The sequence below is a fragment of the Trichosurus vulpecula genome, chromosome 1 (assembly GCF_011100635.1).
Source record: "Trichosurus vulpecula isolate mTriVul1 chromosome 1, mTriVul1.pri, whole genome shotgun sequence".
Classification (NCBI taxonomy): Eukaryota; Metazoa; Chordata; class Mammalia; order Diprotodontia; family Phalangeridae; genus Trichosurus; species Trichosurus vulpecula.
In genome coordinates this window covers 22202233-22221170 of record NC_050573.1, presented here as the reverse complement: position 1 = coordinate 22221170, position 18938 = coordinate 22202233, and the positions used below count along the sequence as shown (strand labels likewise).

At 50.2% G+C, this 18938-nt stretch overlaps 1 protein-coding gene across 1 annotated transcript in view; it reads right to left on the bottom strand.

Annotated features, from left to right (window-relative positions):
- Nucleotides 1-209: 209 nt before the first annotated feature.
- SSH1 (slingshot protein phosphatase 1) overlaps nt 210-18938 on the bottom strand; it is a 101050-nt gene continuing 82321 nt past the window's right edge. Inside the window, exons 12-15 of the mRNA XM_036738382.1 lie at nt 15980-16126; nt 11540-11740; nt 7619-8174; nt 210-4498 (exon numbers count right to left, since the gene is read on the bottom strand). Coding sequence (XP_036594277.1) covers nt 3227-4498; nt 7619-8174; nt 11540-11740; nt 15980-16126 — 2176 coding nt within the window. The 3' untranslated portion in view covers nt 210-3226. The remainder of the gene's footprint in view (nt 4499-7618; nt 8175-11539; nt 11741-15979; nt 16127-18938) is intronic.

Genomic DNA, 18938 nt, shown 5'->3' with positions numbered 1-18938 from the left:
GAGGATTAGGTAGTAAGGGCTAGAAGGGACTTTGGAAAATATCTAGTGAAACGTCTTCATTCTGCAGCTAAGGTGGACTTGCTCAAGGTCATACAGGGAGAAAGCTGGGCCATGTCCAGTAGTCCTGACGAATATCAGGCCACTGGACCCAGACGGCTCCGGAGGAGAAAGTGAGTCTGGTAACCTTGCACAGCCCTGCCTCACTTAAATCCAATTTACTAGAAAGTCATGGCATCACCTTCCTGACGTCATGGTCCTCTTCAAGAATGAAGGACAAACCACACAGATGGGGAGTAAAGAGCAGAACAGAGACTGGCACTCTTGGCCTCTCACTCCAAAATCCAGTGTTCTTTTCACTCTCCTAAGATCATCTCTCTAGTTCAGGGGTTTTTAATTGCGGGTGTGAACTTGTTTCTGAAAATATTTTTATCACCACATTGAAATAAAATTGGCCTCTTTTGTAATCCTATGCATCGCAGGGCTGGGTGGAGAAGCCGGCAATGGCAGGCTCCCAAGCTGGAGCAGGTGCCTTTGGGGTGAGGGCTCCCCCAGCCCACTCCTTCCATTTCCTTGGCCCTCCATTCTCCTGGCCCAGGGCAAAAATGTCGTTATGGAAAAACTCCAATGCACCTCCCTTTATCCACCCTGTGACCTGTTCAACTCAAAGACAAGATGATGGGTGAAAAGTTTGCCGAGGGGGAGGCCCTGGCCAGGGGGAGCAGGGAAAGGGCCCAGGCGTTCTTTCTGCAGTGACGTGCTTTCTTCATAGGGCGGTGGGCAGGGCTGGGCTGAGCAGTTTAAGTGCCATGACCCACCGGGGAAGCCCTACCTCAAGGTTTCTTAAGGGGGTGCTTCTCTGACCATCATTGGCCACCTTCCTTCCTCAGACTCAAGCCTGGAGCCTACTTTCCTCAAGAGATTTGATTGTTAAAAAGCATCCCTGCTCTGTCCATAATTCCTTGGACCTTGGGCCTGAAGTCATTTCATTTTAATCTATGCTCCTGCCCCCAGTGCCAATCCTGAACCACATCCCAGCATCTCAGCAATGGCTCTTCCTTCATTTTCAGTGGGATGAAGCAGAGAGGAAAAAGAAAAGAACAGTGTTAGAACTGAGCAGTAGGGAAGAATTTAGAATCACAGAACATAGAAAGTTGGAGCTAGAAAGACCATTAGAGAATGTCAGAGCTGGGAGGGGCCTTTAGAACAGGGAAGGCAGAGCTGGGAGTGACCTTAGAACCCACAAAATGTCTATCTGGGAAGCGCCTTAGAACAGGTGATGTCTGGGCTGAGAGGGGCCTTACAGCAGGGAATGTCAGGGATGGGAGGGGACCTAGAACAGGGGATGTCAGAGCTGGGAGGTGGCTTAGGACAGGGTATGTCAGAGCTGGGAGGGGCTTTACAATCAGAGTCCTGTAATGCTGGACCATGCTTCAGTGGGAAAGTGAATTAGTCTGAGGACCTGGTTTCTGATCCCAAACCTGCCCCTGTACCACTTTGGGAAGTCATTTGATGCAAGATTTACTATCCACTCCCTATACCCTTCATTACCAGGGACCTTGGAGTCACAGGAGTGCAGATTTGGGGCTGGCAAAGCACAGACCCTGGATCTGGAAGGACCTGCATGTCAGAGCCCAAGGGACCTCCGAACCAGAGGTAATTCTACCTCCTCATTCTACAAGGAGTCCTTTTGTGGTTGATAGGGAACATGGGTAAACATCTCAGAGGTTCTTCAAGGAACTGCTTCCTTGTCTCAGAGAATCTGTTCCCAGATGACCCAGGAGGAGACCTTATGAAATTCAGAAATGACCCACCTAAAAAACAAATAAAGGCCCCATAATTACCTCCATCTCCTCCTGATATGGGAAGTCAGTGTGATCTGCTGACCCTGAGCAGTTGGGTGTTGGTAAAGAAATGGCCCAAGGCAAGCAGAAGGGAATTCTGGGTGCCCCCAAAGACCTGGTGATATCAAGACAGATTGTGAGATAATATTCGTAATGCACTTAGCTCAGTGCCTGGTAGACAGTAGGTGCTTAATAAATGCTTGTCCCCTTTCCTCTGTCCTTACTACCCTAGCAAATCTATGAGGAAGGATGGAAACCCTCATAGAGGGTGTACAGGGTACAGTGGGGAGGGCTGGCCCTTTTCCTGAGGGTGTTATTTCCTTAAGGTTTCTATGAAGAAACCACAGCAGGAAGATTGAGAAAACCTAGGATTTACCTGTCCACAGGCCCCCCGATCCAGAGACACCATAGTTTTCAAAACATGAAATTCTAGGACATTCAGATCAGTATAAGAAGAGAATTCAGGAGAGACCAGATGGTGGGATCCTTCACCTCCAAGCCCCCCCATGATGGAGCTCAAGCCTGGGCAGCCGATGGTGACAGTGTTAGAAGGTGGCACCCATCCCCCAGCCTACCACCCTTCCAAAAACACAACCTACAATCCAGATGCTGCTCCTAGATGGGCTCAAATCCTGGCCAATCAACCTGGGCAATGCCCAGGGACCCCAGCATTTTCACATCTTCCCTTGACTTCCATCACCACTACTCTGAAACACTGTTAGAGGTTCTGTCTCTAACTTGATCTGGGGTACCAGAAAAGCCACTTTTTGTTTGTTTTGGAAAAGTCCCTTCTGATGTGGTCATTCTCAGGAACGAGCCTTGGGTGGTTACGAGAATTTTGTTTTTGTTTCTTTGTTTTTCAAACAAGAACAAAAACTCAAAATGAAACAAAAAACGAAATAACAAAACCCTGCCAGAACAGAGGTAGAATTGATATAGCCCTAGAAGAGTCTTTCCACAAGAGCTCAAATGAGGTGGGGCTCTTGTGGCCGCCATGATGGGATCACCATGATGGGATCACCACAATTACTTTGCATTTTCAGCAGGCTCTGGAACCCAGTAGGGTACTGATGAGGGATTTGCTTCTCCAATACCATTATTCTGGAAATGGACAGCCTGGGTGTTTCAGTTGTGTGACCTGTAGGAAATTCCTGGATCTTCCAGACCATTCAGTGTCTACTGTTTTCTTGTGCTATATATTTTGCTATTGATTTCCCACCCACGAACCCCTTCAGCTATGGCCTGAGAGAGGAGGAGGGAATCTTAAAATAATTTCAGTTTTAGATGATAAACTGAGATGTCAGGAGCTGACCACAAGAAATAGGGAGAACATGTGAAAATATGAGTCGGAGGCGGTGGGGAGGGGGGGCCAATGAAAGTCCGGGTCAACTTCTGCCCATCCACAGGGCACTTGTCAAGTTTCCTGGGGATGGCTTCCCTGACAATTTCAAGGTCATGGGTGGGTTCCTAGGGGCTGAATGGGGCTCCTGTGACAAGGAAGACTCGCTTAGCTTGGCATCCTGGGAGTCCACAATGGTTGACACGTCTGCCTCGCTGGACAGATCCTCTGAGGAGAAATTGAGGCTCCCGAGCTTGGCCAGGGAGTGGGAGCGTTTCAGTGGGGAGGAGACGGTCAAGCCGGCCAGCCGGAGGCGAGTTTCGATCTCCTGGGTCCGCTGCTTCACCAGGCCCGGCTTCCCTCGTACACTGTGTATGCTGTCGCTGCTGGAGCTTCGGGTCAGATTGGAGCTCATGGAAGAGGACGTGGGAGTGTAGCAGATGGTCTTGAGGAAGTCTTTTGAGAAGCTGCTGGTGTGGTCCAGCCGGCAGAGGAAGGAGGGCCCGGAGCTCTTCTGGGAGGCCCCTTCTAGAGGGAGGGCAGCCTCCAGTTTCTCAGAGTCACCCCCAGCTTCACCAGGGGCAGGAAGGGATGTTAAGGGGCACGCCCCACCTTGGAGGGGAACCAGCTCTTGGCATTCCTCGGGGATGCTGGCTTCCAGCCTGCTGCAGGTGGGGCTGTCTCGGGGTGGGGATGCGGCCTCAGCGGGGATCCCCTTCAGGCGCTCCAACTCTTTGGTGTGCTTCCGGACCAAGCCCGCTCTCTGTAGCTGGACGATGGATTCCTGGTGCTGCATCAGGTAGCTGCTGGCTGCGGGCTTGGCCAGCTCTTTACTGAACAAGAGAAGCCTCAGGTCCTTGGTGGCCTTGGCATCCTTTTTGGAGGCTGGGTCTTCCTTGACTGCCTCCAGGCTAGGGAGGCTCTTTTCACAGTGAGAGTTCTTCAGGAGGCCTAGTGACTTTGCCAGGACTTTCTGAGATTCCTTGGGAGGGTCTGAGAGGCTGCCTGGGGGCTCTTCGGCAGACCTGCTGCTGCTGGCATCCAGCCTGCCAAAGGAGGCTGGGAGCAGGGCTGGGGAGCTCTCTCCAGGACCCGGGGAGGGTCTCTCCAGAAGCCGGGACTTGCTGGGTGTTGGGTCCACTGGGGAAGGTGTAAGATGTGGCAGAAGGGAGGGCTGGGTACAGATGGCGGGGGAGCTGAGTTTCTCACACTGTTCCCCAAAAGTCTCTGGTGCTGCCCTGGGGGTGGAGTACATGCAGTCGGTGCAGGACTGGTAAGAAGGCTTCACTTTGTTCAGGATTCCAAATATGGCATCATGCTAGAAGAAAATAAAACGCAGTGAGACGGGAACATCCGAATAAAGAACAAATATGTACATTCCTCAAAATGGAAGGAAAGGCGGGAAATTCTCATGTCAGAGAGGCAGCCTGGCCAGTGGGCTGGACTGGAGACTGGAAGACCGGAGTTTGAATTCTGCCTCCTGACCTTTACTAATTGTGTGACCTTAAGCCTCTGCTTTACCATCTATAAAATGGGGACAGTAATACCTGTGGTACCTCCCTCACGAGGTTGTTATGAGGCCCAGATCAGTGTGAGACAGTGCAAAGAAAGTGGGAGGGATTTGGAGTCCAAGGACTAGGTTCAAAACCCACCTTTGCTACTTATTAGCTGTATAACTTAGTCTCCTAAGGCTTCAGTTTCTCCAAATGGAAAATGGGAGATTGGACTCGTTAATTTTGAAGATTCTCTCCAAGATCTGACAGATCCCAGAATGGTAGTTTTGAAGTCAAAAGGGACCTTAGAGATCACTTAGTCCAATCCCATTTTGCAGATGAGAGAAATCGAGTCAAAAGGGATGATGTGACTTGTTCAGGGTTGTATGGGGGTAAGGTCCAAAGCCAGGATATAAACTTAGGTCCTCTGGCTCCACATATGCCAGGCTTTCTGCTGCTCTAGGCCAAATGCCTTATTTTATTTTCTAAGGAGAAAACTAGGTCCATTGGATAGAGGATTGAACCTAAAGCCAGAGGGGGTGGTTCTGGGGTCACAGGGCCTGGGTTCAGATCCCACCTCAGATGCATACTAATCAGGTACCCAGGATAAGTCAGTTAACCACTCTGTGCCTCAGTTTTCTCAAACGTAAAAAGAGAAAGATGACCTAGATGTCCTTAGAGGTTCCTTTAAACTTTAGATCCAGGATCGAACAGCTTCTTTGCCTCAGCTGACAGACAGCTCAGAGGTCCTTTCCAGCTCTAGGCCTATGAGCCTATGAAACCTGAGTTCAAATCTTGCTCCAGTCACTTAGCAGCTGTGTGACAGCAGGCAAGTCACCCAACTTATGTGATCCTCAGTTTTCACGTTCTGTAAGATGGGGATAATATCAGTACCCACCTCGCAAGGCTGTTGAAGGCAGCCAGGTAGCACAGTTATTAGTACTGAATTAAGGGAAAGGGGATCTTCCTGTAGAAGGTGAGAGTTGAGTTGGGACTTAAAAGAAGCTAGGAGTGGAAATGAGAAGACAGTGTATCACGGGCATGGGGGACAGCCGGAGAAAATGACCAGAGAGGGACAGCTAGGTGGCGCAGTGAGCAGAGCACTGGCCCTGGAGTCAGGAGGACCTGAGTTCAAATTCGGCCCCAGACACTTGACACACTTACTAGCTGTGTGACCTTGGGCAAGTCACTTAACCCCAATTGCCCTGTCTTCCCCCCTCAAAAAAAAAAAAAAGAAAGAAAGAAAAAGGAAAATGACCAGAGAGCTGAGGGACAGATGGGTGGTCTTGTTTAAAGAATAGTCAGGAGGCTGGTGTCAGTGGATGGAAGAGAATGTGCTGGGGAGTGAGGTGTGAGAGGGCTGGAAAAGAAGGGGGCTGGGTCAGGAAGGGCTTTGAAGGCCAAACATTCTGGAGGAGATAGGGAGCCCCTGGTGTTTATGGAGTTGGGGGGTAGTGAGCCTTAGGAAAGTCCCTTTAATGCCTGAGTGGAGGATGGATTGGTGCAGGAAGAGACCTGAGGCAGGTGCACGGGCCCCCCAGCAGCTGCTGCAGTGCCCTAGGGAGGTGATGAGGGCCTGCAGTGGTCTGGGTGGGAGGTGATGAGGATCTACAGTGATCCCAGTAGGAAGTGATGAGGGTCTACAGTGATCCCGGTGGGAGGTGATGAGGGTCTACAGTGATCCTGGTGGGAGGTGATGAGGGTCTACAGTGATCCCGGTGGGAGGTGATGAGGCCCTGCAGTGGAATGGGGGCAGTGTCAGAGGAGAGGAGGGGGCATATTCAGGAGATGTTAGGAAGATGGAATCAGTAAGATTCAGCCGCTGATTGTCTATGGGGAGGAGGTTTAGAGAAGGCGAGGAGGTGAGAGAGGGGGAGGGCTCAAGGCTGACCCTCAGATTTTGAGCCTGGAGCACATGGAGGTGCTACCTTCGACAGTCATAGGGAAGGTGGGAGGATGGGACAGTTTAGGGGGAAAGATAATGAGTCCTGCTTGAGATTGGTTGAGTTTCAGATGTCAGTGGGTGGTGAAGCTGGGCACTCGGTGCTAGAAGTAAGAGTCCAGGGGCTGTTATACTCTTCTTTCCCCCATGCCCCGACTCATCTGAATAGATCACAGATCTGGAGTCTGGAAGGCCTGAGTTCAAATCCATCCCCAGACACTAGCTGTGTGACCCCAGACAAGTCACTTCACCGCTGCCTGCCTCAGTTTCCCTCTCTGTAAAATGGGGATGATAGTAATAGCATCTGCCTCCCGAGGGGGAAATCCAATGAGATCATTATTTGTGAAGCACTTTGTGAACCTCAAAGTGGTAAAGAAATGCTAGCTCTTAATACTGCCGCTGTGAATGTGCACCAGGCAGCCTGATGCGGTAAGGAATGTGAGGGCTGTCATCCCAGAGAAGTCCATCATCTGCTCAAGGTCACACAGCTAATTAGTCGAGGAGCCTCATTCCTTTCCAAATGTAGTGCTTAGCACCGTGCCTGGTACGCAGCAGGGACTCCATAAATCCTAGCTGATTCACTGACTCCCATTGCGATGCCTTGGTGGGGGCAAGCACTTGGCAAAACCGTCCACAGCTTCAGAAATGGGACCTATTAGGGAAATGAGGGATAGCCCCTGGAGATCACCGAAGGCCAATCATCTCTTTCTACTGAGGAGGGAGCACAGGATCATAGACTTAGGGCTGGAAAGGCCCTGAGAGCGCCTCATGTTACAAAGAAAGAGATGTGAAGTGATCAACCCAGGGTCACACAGCCACTAAGTGTCTGAGGGAGGATTTGAACCCAGGGCTTCATGATTCTAGTTCCAACGCCATCTCCCACACCACGCTACCTCTCCAGTGGGGATGTGACTTGGCCAAGGTCACACAAAGTGTCAGAGCTGGAAGAGAGATGCATGGAGGGGGAGGGGAAGGCAGCACTGCCCCCCCTTCCCTAGTGTACCTCAAAATCTTCGGGGCATGTCCTTTTGCTGTTGTTGTTGTTTGCGTTCTCTTTGAGGTGGAGACGGTTTTCCAGCGGCTGGCTCAGGGGCCGGGCCCGCCTCTCAGCCCCCGGGCTCTCGTCCCTCTCCATCTCCTCCACGTGGGCCAGGGGGCCGCTCGATGCCCTGGGGACCCCAAACTCCAGCCTCTTCCTGACCTCCTTGTCACATAAACCGGACCCTTTCCGGGGATGTCTGGCTGGTTCCGGCACCGCCTCTCCTCCCAGCAGAGCATCTCTCTCCAAATCCTCCAGCTGGATTAAGTCGCCCCCGTTACCTGAGGAATTGGGGAGGGGGTCTGAGAGCTGGCGGAAGCAGTAGGGGAAAGATGGGCTTCCCGGGGCCTGACTGTCCAGGGGCCCAGGCTGCTTGGGGCTGTCCAGGGTGACCAGCCGGGCCTCCAGGTCTGCATCCAAGCTCTCCATCAGAAAGGCCCCGGGGCCGGGAGGGTCATCAGCCCCCTGCGGGAGGCTGTGCTCCGTCTGCTGCCTCCATAGCTTGTTATGGCGCTGTTTGCTGTGGGAAGAAAAGACAGAGGGTGGTCAGCCTGGAACCTCGGTCCTGGGGTGCAAGACGCTGAGCTCCCATCCCTTCATTATCACTCATTGGGTTGCCATCTCCCCTGCACCTTAGTTCCCTCATGCTGAAAAGGAGGGGACTGGCCTAGATGATCCTTTTGAAGGTCCTATCTGCCTTTAACTTTCTCTTCTAAGGACCTTCTTAGACCTGACAATTGACTATCTAGAGTTTCTCTGAGCCTTCATGTTCTAAGTTCTACGGTCCCTTCCAGATCTAACATTCCCTGTTCTGTTGCCTCCCACCCCTGACATCCCCTGTTCTAAGGGCCCTCCCACCCCTGACATCCCCTGTTCTAAGGCCCCTCCCAGCTCTGACATCCCCTGTTCTCAGGCCCCTCCCAGCTCTGACATCCCCTGTTCTCAGGCCCCTCCCAGCTCTGACATCCCCTGTTCTCAGGCCTCTCCCAGCTCTGACATCCCCTGTTCTCAGGCCCCTCCCAGCTCTGACATCCCCTGCTCTGAGGCCCCTCCCAGCTGACATTTCCTGTTCTAAGGGCCCTCCCACCCCTGACATCCCCTGTTCTCAGGCCCCTCCCAGCTCTGACATCCCCTGTTCTCAGGCCTCTCCCAGCTCTGACATCCCCTGTTCTCAGGCCTCTCCCAGCTCTGACATTTCCTGTTCTAAGGCCCCTCCCAGCTCTGACATCCCTGTTCTAAGGCCCCTCCCAGCTCTGACATCCCCTGTTCTCAGGCCCCTCCCAGCTCTGACATCCCCTGTTCTAAGGCCCCTCCCAGCTCTGACATCCCCTGTTCTAAGGCCCCTCCCAGCTCTGACATCCCCTGTTCTAAGGGCCCTCCCACCCCTGACATCCCCTGCTCTGAGGCCCCTCCCAGCTCTGACACCCCCTGTTCTCAGGCCCCTCCCACCCCTGACATCCCCTGCTCTGAGGCCCCTCCCAGCTCTGACATCCCCTGTTCTGAGGCTAGCTCCAGTGCTGACATTTTTTTCTAAGGACTCTTCCAGTACTGAAACTTTACAAAAAGTCTACACTGCTAACAAGTTTCATTAGGGATAAGAGTCAGGAACAGGCCCCTGACAGGTCCTGAGAGCCCCCAGAATTAAGGGCCGGGCTCTCAAGTTAGGCAGGAGCCAAGTTCCTCCTTCAGGGTGTAGGCCCAGGATGGTGAAATAATCAGAGGATGGGCCCCAGCTTCCTCACTCATCGGGACAGGCACAGGAAGGTGTGACTCTAGTCTTGCCGCTGACCACTGGACTTCAGTCAAGTCACTTAACTTCTGTGTCCCAGTTTCCCCATCTGAAACCATCATAAACTATCTCTTGACCTGACCCCCTTTGGAGGTTACTGTAATGATCTCTGGCATTATGAGTTTGAAAATTAAGTCCTGGGGCAGCCAGGTGGCGCAGCAGACAGAGCACTGGCCTTGAAGTCAGGAAGACCTGAGTTCAAATGTGACCTCAGACACTTACTATCTACCTACTATTATCCTGGGCGAGTTGTTTAACCCTGATTGTCTTATAAAAATGCTAGAGGTCCTGGTAACAATGAAAGGTTCAGTGCTAGTCATAGGTAGCCCAAGAAGGCTGATGGGTCCATGGAGAGAGCCTTGCATTTGGAATCCAAACTTCCTTTCAAAGCCTAGGTCTGGCATTTATTACACATTTAGCAGGCCTGGGTGAGATCCTTCCCCTCCCTGGGCCTTACTTCCTCAATCTTCAATTCAATTTAACACACATTTATTAAGCACCTACCAGGTGCCAGGCACTGTGGTAAGCCCAGTGGATACCAATAAGAAAGACAGTGCTGCCCTCAAGGAGCTTATAATCTAATGAGGAAAGACAACACATTCAGTAGGAAGGGGAAGGACCGGATGACCTGAAATGTCTGTTCCAATTTTAAATCTGTGATCCCTCTCTGAGCCTTAGACTTCTCATCTGTAAAACCATGGGACAGAAAACATGCCCTCAAATAAATGCCCTTTCCAATACGAAATCTGGACCCAGAGGACCATGCTCTGGAGTCTGGTTTCCTGGCGGTGTTCCTCTGAGCTTGGCTTCTAAAACAATGGGCCGTGGGATTCTGAGAGGGAAGAGACCACTCAGAGACCATCTAATCCACCCCAACCCCCATCTTACGGATGGGAAAACCCAGACCCCCCGAAAGGAGCTAAGTTGTCCAAAGTTGCCCCTGCTAGGGCTTTACAAAGAGCATGACTGTTATAAGTCAAGAGGGGGAGGGAGTGAATGGAGCAGAACTAGGAAGGAGCTGGCCTTCATCTGGTCCCATGCATGGAACTGGGTCATGGTGGTTCCATCACCCAACCTGTGATCAAGGAGCGCCTAGAACACCAGCGCCTTCCCTTTGTTGACTATCCCCAGTTTGGCCTGGGCATTTCTTGATTGTACAGAGCTGTTTGTATATAGGCTGTAAGCTCCCGGAAGGCAGGACCTAGTATTTTCTTTCTTGGTATTGCCAGTATTTATAAATGCTAGTTGGCTTGTCCTATATGCCACGCATACACTGGATTGATCCCTGCAACAAGCACTTGTTAAGCATTTACTTTATGCCAGACACTGTCCCAGGCACTGGGGATACAAAGGAAAAACATTCCCGTGATGGCCAGAGATAGTCTCTGTCCCTGGTCCAACTCGGCCACAGCATCCCTGGTCTCCCAGGAGCACAGTGAACACGGGACTGGGCGTGGGGTCAGCGCCCCATAGGGTACCACCCTTAACTCCTCCCTTTTAAGGAGATGAGGATGGGGCAGATGTAGGGGGTGGAACCATACCCTCATCTTACACCAGAGGATCCTGAAGGTCAGAGAGGGGGAAGTCACCCAGGCCCCAAGGGGCAGGGCAGAGACTCAAACCCTGGGCTGTTAATGAATTCCTCTCAAATTAGTTCCCAGAGGAGGTGGCCATCCAGGGGGAAAGGGGACTCAGACCTCAATTTCTCCAGCTGTAAAATGCAAGAGTGGACTCATCGACCCCTGAGGCCCTCTCCAGCTCCAGATCTAAGATGCTCTGTGTTTGCAGGGTAGGCTATGTAACTGGAAGGACCTCAAAGATCATTAAATCCAACCCACTCCCAGTACGACAATAACAGCTGACATTTCTATAGAGCTGTTTCTTTTAGCTTTGCCAAGCACTTTGTACACATTTTCTCATGACATCCTCACATCTACCCTAGAAGGATGGTTCTAGGCAGAGTCGCTCTCATTTCACAGATGTGGCAGCTGAGGCTCAGAGAGCCTGCTGGTGAGTACTGGCGGTGGATTCAAACCCAGCTCTTTCCAGCTCCCCTCCCCTCGCTGCTGTCCATCTCCAGGGGGCTATGCCCTCACCTGGCATCCAGGATGCCTTCATACTCAGACAACTGCCGCATGAAGCCTGCGTTGGGCCGGGCGATGCTTCGTTTTTGTTTCACATAGTTGAAGGCCTTCTCCAGGGGCCAGCCAAATTCCTTCATGGCGTAGGCGATGACCGTCGAGGCCGAGCGGCTGACGCCCATCTTACAGTGCACCAGGCATTTGGAATGGTTCTTCCTGGGGAGGAAGGGGAGGCCGGGGCCAGGTGAGCAGAAAGAAGCAAGGGCAAGAGCTTTTGAAAAACATTGAGGTTTTCTTTTCATCAGGCCCCCCCCCCCCCAACCTCTTCACCCTCTCACCCCCGCCTGCCAGGTCTAGATGTTTACAGAACCGTCCGAACACACCCATGAAAGGAAATCCCCCAAACTGAAAAATACATCAACTAGGCCAAGTTAGGCCCTGCCCAGGGACTGGGCTTTTGGCTCTGCCAGGGCGAGAGCAGGTCTAAGACTGGTGGATCTGGGATGGAACGGGAAATCCTCGTCTGGGCTCCCAAAGCAGCTTTCAAATCAGGCAGCTGGAAGATGAGCTCCCAACAAGGCAGGCCCCGGCCCCCAAGAAGATCCTATGGGGGAGTCTGTGATCTGAGGAGTGGGGTGGGGCAGGGGAGAAAAGCAGGTGAGAAATGGGCACGGGGGCCAGGGAGAAAAGGGAGCAAACAGCAGTTGGGGTCAAGTCTCTCCGGAGATCCAGCCCAAGCCTGGTTCTGCTAATTCAATTCAGTTCACGGGACCACAGCTTTAGAGTTTAAAGGGACCTTAAAAGCCATAGAGTTGATTCTCCTCATTGTGTACAGATGGGGAAACTGAGGTTCATAGAGTTAAAAGGGCTTGTCCAGGGTGACACAGCTCTTAAGTGTCTGTGGTAGGATTCAAACTCAGTTCTTTCCAATTCCAATTCCTATGCCCTGTCCACTGCGCCATGAGTGAACTGATTTGAGCAGGGTCAGCTAGATTCAACGGTGGATAGGGGAGTCAGAAAGACCGGAGTTCGAATTCCACCTCAGGCAGCTCAGTTAAGATGGCAAGGTTCGGAGCAGGTGCTGATCTGTGTAAGGGAAGGGAATTTCCTCACTGGGAGTACCTTACAGTTACAGAATCACAGGCCCAGATCAGAAAGAGAAGAGGAAAGAAAAGACTGTGGGTTAATTTCTAGAGGGAGAGAGCGTTAACAGTTGGGGAGGAGGTGTGGGTCAGCGTTTAGGATCCTTGTGTAAGAGGTGGCAGCTGAGCGGGTGTTGGAAAAAGCGGAAGCCAGGCAGAGGGGAGGAAGCAGTGTTGCAGGCATCGGGAGGGCCATGGAAAGTTGTGTCTAAGGAGTGGCGGCAGAGTTGATATTCAAACCCCTTCTTGGGGGCAGCTAGGTGGCTCCATAATGCAAAGAGCGCCAGGCCTAGAGCCAGGAAGACCTGAGTTCAAATTCGGCCTCAGACACTTATTAGCTCTGTGACCTTGGGCAAGTCACTTTACCTTGTTTGCCTCAGTTTCCTCGTCTATAAAATGAATACACACTGGAGAAGGAAATGGCAAAACCCTCTGGGTTCTTTCCCAAGAAAACCACAAATGAAGTCATGACTGAAATGACTGAACAACAGGAAGCCCTTTCTGGCTCTAAACCTTGTGATAAATGGCAGTGTAGCAGTAAGCATTTCCAGGTCTAATATTCTGTGTCACAATGCGCAAAGAGTCCTGACTTGGGAGCCAGAGGACCTGGGTTCAAATCTCGCTGGATATTTACTGCCAGTGTGACACTGGGTGAGTTAAACTCTCCTAGTTCCCCTTGCTTCCTCTGTGAAAGGAGGGGGGTGGGGGTGGACAAGGTGAGGGCCCTTCCAGCCTGAGACCTGGGATCCTGCATCACTGACCCCTGACCTTCAGCTTCCTCCTCTGTAAAAAGGAGGAGGTTGGACTAGTGAGGTCTTTTGCAGTTCTAGACTTCTATTGTTTCTATGTTCTAGAAACAGGCCTTTTTCTTCCAGGTCCAACAGCCCTTGACCTCCAGAACTCATGGCCTGGGACCAACGAAGGCTTTTCACTATCTTTGGGAATCTGGGGAAAGGGCTGATTTCATGAGCGATGTGCCAGGTGGGACGGAGGGGAGGGACATCTGCCTTGCTCAATGATCCTCCCGGGTTGGCTGGCTCGGCTACAGGAAGGGAGGGCAGCACGTGGAATGAGGAATGGGAAAACTTTATTTGGGCTGAAGGTAATGATCTGGCAGCCAGACTGTTTACACTACCCACGGCTGCTCTGCCGGCCGACCGGGGAGGAGGGGGTCGTCAGATGTGCCTGCGCCCTCCCGTCAACTTCCACGTCCCAAATCAATGCTCTTTGGAGCCCACGAGTCTTTAAGAGTCTCTCTTAAGGGAGCAAGTACGGTCAGTCAACTAGCGTTTATTAAGAACCTAATCTGCGCCAGGCGCTGGGCTAAGAAGAGACCAGTATATCCTGGTCCCTGGAAGAAAAGAACTCGGCCTATTTCCATAATGCTTTAAGGTTTATACAAGCTTTCCCCACAGCTGACCTATGGGGGGGGTACAAATATTATATCCGTTTTACAAGTGAGAAAATGCAGGCTCACGGAAGTTGTACGATCCACTAAAGGCCATACCTCTAGGAAACAGAAGAGATTGGAAGGGACCTCGGAGGCCACCCACTCCCTTTTTTTAACAGAAAAAAATGGGGGGTGGGGGGGATGATTTTCTCAAGGTTAAACAGAAAGTGTCAGAGCCAGGGCCAAGACACTGAGGGCACGTATGGTAAAGCAGAAAACAGGCCAGATCTGGAGTCAGACCTGAGTTCGAATCCAAGCTTTGCCTTCAAATAGTCATATGGCCACTTCCCCCTGAATCTTTCTAGCGCTCTCTCCCCCTAACACACTCTTATTAGGCATCTCATTTAGCTGTGTAGACATCACACACCACCAACCCTCCACCTCTCTGCTGGAGACTGTGAGCTCTCTGACAGCAGGGAATTTTTATATCACGGGGGTAGCTTGGCAAAGTACATTGAGCACTGAACTTGGGAGTCAGGAAGGCCCAATTTCAAATCTACCTAGCTGTGTGACCCTGGGCAAGTCACTTAACCTGCCTGCCTCAGTTTCCGCATCTGTAAAAGTGGGGATAATAATAGTACCTCCCTCTGCCGGGGTTTGGTATCTTGGAGAAAGGGTCTCAGAATAAGGAAGACATGGGTTCTAGTCCTATCTGGGGCTCATACTGGCTCCAACGCCTGGTCAAGTGACTTAACCTTTCAGTGGTAAGGCTGCTGCTCTTCAGTCATGTCTAACTCTTTGTGACCCCATTTGGAGTTTTCTTGGCAAAGACACTGAAGTTTTTTCATTTTTTTTCTCCAGTTCATTTGACAGATGAAGAAACTGAGACAAACAGGGTGAAGTGACTTGTCCAGGGTCATGTAGCTACTAAGTGCCTGAGGCTGGATTTGAACTTAGGAAGATGAGTCTTCCTGACTCCAGGTCTGGCACTCTATCCGCTGCAGTGCCACCTAGGGACACTCCTAGGAGTTCCCAGAACCAGGGAATCACTGGTGGAGTCCCAGTCCCTAAAATGCGGACAGTACAACGTGCCCACCTTGATCAAATGAGGGTGGAGAGTTTCATGAACCAGAGGACTCTCCCTAGGCTCAGTTTATCTCGATGTTAAACGGAAATGCCTGAATTCTCCTTGCTCCTGCACGTCTAAACAGACAAACTGAAAATGAAGAATCTGCAAGTGTCTCAGAGTTTTGCGCCCAGTCCCTGGGGCTGCTTGGACCCTCACCTTCTGACCTGTCCCCCTCATTTCTGATTAGTGAGGATGGCCCGGGAAGCCAACAACAAGTTGTGATTTCAGCAGGTATCAGGAACTCCAGAAGGAGGAAAGTTCCTTCATTAAACAGACCCATACTTGCTCTGAAACGTGAGAGCACAGCTGCCGGGGGCACTGAAGGTTGGCCAGGCTCACGAAAGGCATGACTGACAAAGATGCGAATTAAGCTTCAAGGTCAGTGTCTACCCTTTTGACCACACTGCCTCTCAATTAAAAATAATAATAATAATTTGGATTTACAAAGTGCTTTCATGTTTGGCAAAGCTTTCTTTTGATCCTCTCGAGAACCCTCAGAAGTGCGTACAACAGTCAGGATCTCGATATTGGACTGATGGAATATAAGCTTCTTAAGGGCAGAGACCATTTTGGGCATTTTTGGCCTCCTGAACCCTGGACTGAGGCTGACATGGATGAGACCCTTACTAAACACTGGCCATGGTAGTTTCTCTCCCTGAGTTCATGCCCCAGCACAGCCCACACTCCTCCAAGTGTCTGGCACACAGTAGGAGCTTAATAAATGTTGAATGATTAGTTGATTCAGGGACAAGTCCAAGCTAGGGATTCCCTACAATGGCATGCCTCTCACTCACTTGGCTTTGTTTATGAAATGATACGCCTCATTCCAGTGGGCGAGAAGGTCCGTCGTCTCTTCATCGTAGACCCTGATATTGTGGTAGGCAAAGAGGCCGGGGAAGAAGTTGTCTATTTCTCTGGTGACGTTTAAGATGTAGTCAACACTGCAAAGACAAAGAACACAAGACAAGGTGGGGTGTAAGTATGAGGCTTGAACTGACTCTCCTTCCCTCCTAAAGGCCTCATGTCCACCCCCACCCCACTCCCACCACTGGCCACCAGGTGGAATGAACAGATGGACCTGGGCAGCAGGAGACGTGGGCTCCACGTCTGGTTCAGTCTCTTCCAGGCTCCAGGGGACCTCAGGCAGGTCTCTTCTCTCTGGGCCTTGGTTTCTGACATTATAAATTTGGAGAATGGACTAGAAGATCCTAAAGTTCCCTTACAGCACTAACATTCTACACCTAAGTTCTAAAGGCCCCCTTTGAGGTCATCATTCTCTGTTCTAAGGACCCTTCCAGCTCTGACATTCCCTGTTCTAAGGATATCCTCCCAGCCCTGACATTCCCTGTTCTGAGGACCCTCCCAGCTGTGATATCCCCTGTTCTAAGGCCCCTTCCAGCTCTGACCTTCCCTGTTCTAAGGACCCTCCCAGCTCTGACATTCTCTGTTCTAGGGGTCCTTTTAGTTCTGACATTCCCTGTTCTAAGGTCCTTCCCAGCACTGGCATTCTAGGATCCTACCCATGCAGACTTCAGAAATACTTTAGAACAATGACAAAAAAGCCCTTGAAAATATTTGCTTTTAAAAAGTTGGGCATATTTGTCTGTTAGTTACTTGGGTGTGTTCATTCACAGCAATCCTGCAATTCTCTCTCAGCTGATGCCTCTCATTTCAGGAGTTCTATAAATTCAAAGCAATTGCAGAGAAAGGAAGGCAAAAGGCCTAACCCAGATATTCTCTGGAGTGGAGAGGCCCTAGTGCCTCGAGCCCTGGATTTTCTAGTCCTGGCCTCGCTGCTGACACGCTGGGTGCCATTCAGCCAGTGACTTCACCTTTCCGGGACCCTGGCTAGCCTCACCTGTAAAAATTGGTTAATGACTCCTATCCTTCCTCCTGCCCAGGATTTCTGGGAGGTTCCAATGAGCTCATGTCTATAAAACCCTGTCAGGTGCTGCAGCAACGTAAGCTGTTATTACTGTAAGAAGGCATCTTCTGGGCATGGGGGCTCAAGCCCACGGCTTATCGCCACCCTCACTTTTCAAACAGACTTTCCAGAGAAAGAAAACATCTCCAGTAGCCCCAGAAATGTATTTTAGGATTTGTTTAGTCTTGACTTTTAAATGTGGTCATTCGTGGATGCCATGAGGGTGGACCCGCCAAAGGGTGATCTGGTCTCCCTGAGCTGTTTGTTTTTTTCCTCCCCCCCTTCAAAAAAAATAGCAATGTTCAGACATCTGTTCCCTGGAATCCAGATTGGAACATTTGTCTCCCATCCTGCTGTGGAGTGAGGGCTTCTGGGCTCCCCACACTGTTCCTGGCAGGCAGGAGGCCAGTATTTATTCAGAAAATCCCAGCAACTGTGGGCACATGATGAGACATTTATTTTTTGGACTCAGCCAATGTGGGAATGTGTTTTGTTTGACCATACATTTTGGTTACAAGGACTTTATTTTTCTTTCTAAAATTTTTTTTTTAAGTGGTAGGGCGTAGGAAGGTAGATTTTTGTTCAGTGAAACAAATTAATGTTGTTTTTTTTTTTTTTTTTTTTTTTTTAGAAAAGAGAACATCTCCAACATTTTCTAAAGCTTGAAAGCTGATGGAAGGACTTTTGGTGATGGCAAAGAATTGGAAACAAAGTAGATGCCCATTGACTGGGGAATGGAGAAACAAAGTAAAGCAGGTGGATGTCATGGACTCTCACTGCAATCTAAGAAATGATACATGTGATAGATACAGAGAAGCAGGGAAAGAGATACATGAACTGATGCAGAATGAAGGAAGAAGAGCCAAGAAAACAATACAAAGAAGGACTACAACAACAGAAATGGAAAGAACCAAAAACTGTCTTTGGATATAATTGGAAAAAAAAATGCTGTTTAAAAAAAGAAAAGAAAAAAAAAGAAATGGAAAGATCCACACAGAAAAAAAAAATTAGAAAGGAATGTTATGAAATTATAAAAATCAAAGGAGATTCAAATAAAGAAGACACTCTCACCTCCATCCTTTGGAGGGAAAAGGTCCATAAGTGTTGTACATTTTATATGTTGTACATATATATTTTCAGACTTTCAATGTATTGATCAGTTACTCTGATTTTTTTCCCCTTCTTTCTCTCTTTTATTATTTCTTAAAATACTATTTGTTATATGGGTTGGCTCTCTAGGAGAGGAAGGAGGAGAGATACAGGGAGAAATTATGGTGATATTAAAAAAAAACATAAAAAAACAACCCAGTGGAATGAAGTGAATAGTAATCAGAGATTTCTGATTTCCCCACCTCGGCGTCAGTCCTGGTAAACCCAGTTAGCATCTCAAACTCAATATGGCCTCAACTTGAACCCATGACCTTTCTCCACAAAACTGGTCTCTCTGTCCAACTTGGCTGTTTTAGTGGATGGCAGTGCCCTTCTCTTGGTCACTCAGGTATGCTCGCTCAAGAGTTTATCCTGACTCATCTAACCCCTTTATCTCTCACATCCAATTAGCTGCTAAGACCTAGTGGTTCTACTTTTCTACCTCTTGGAACCATCTTCTTCCTTCTCCCCCCCGCCCCACATCACTGTAGCATCAAGCCCTCATCACCTCTCACCTAGACAATTACACCAGCCTCCTAAATGATCTCCCTGCCTCAGGTCACTCCCTAATCCAAGCCATCCTCAATTCCATCAATGTTCTTTGAGTTTACAGGTATTTAAACCTCTCTCAAGGGAACCATGGACCATCCCCAGGACAACATACCTACTGGTGGGGAGAA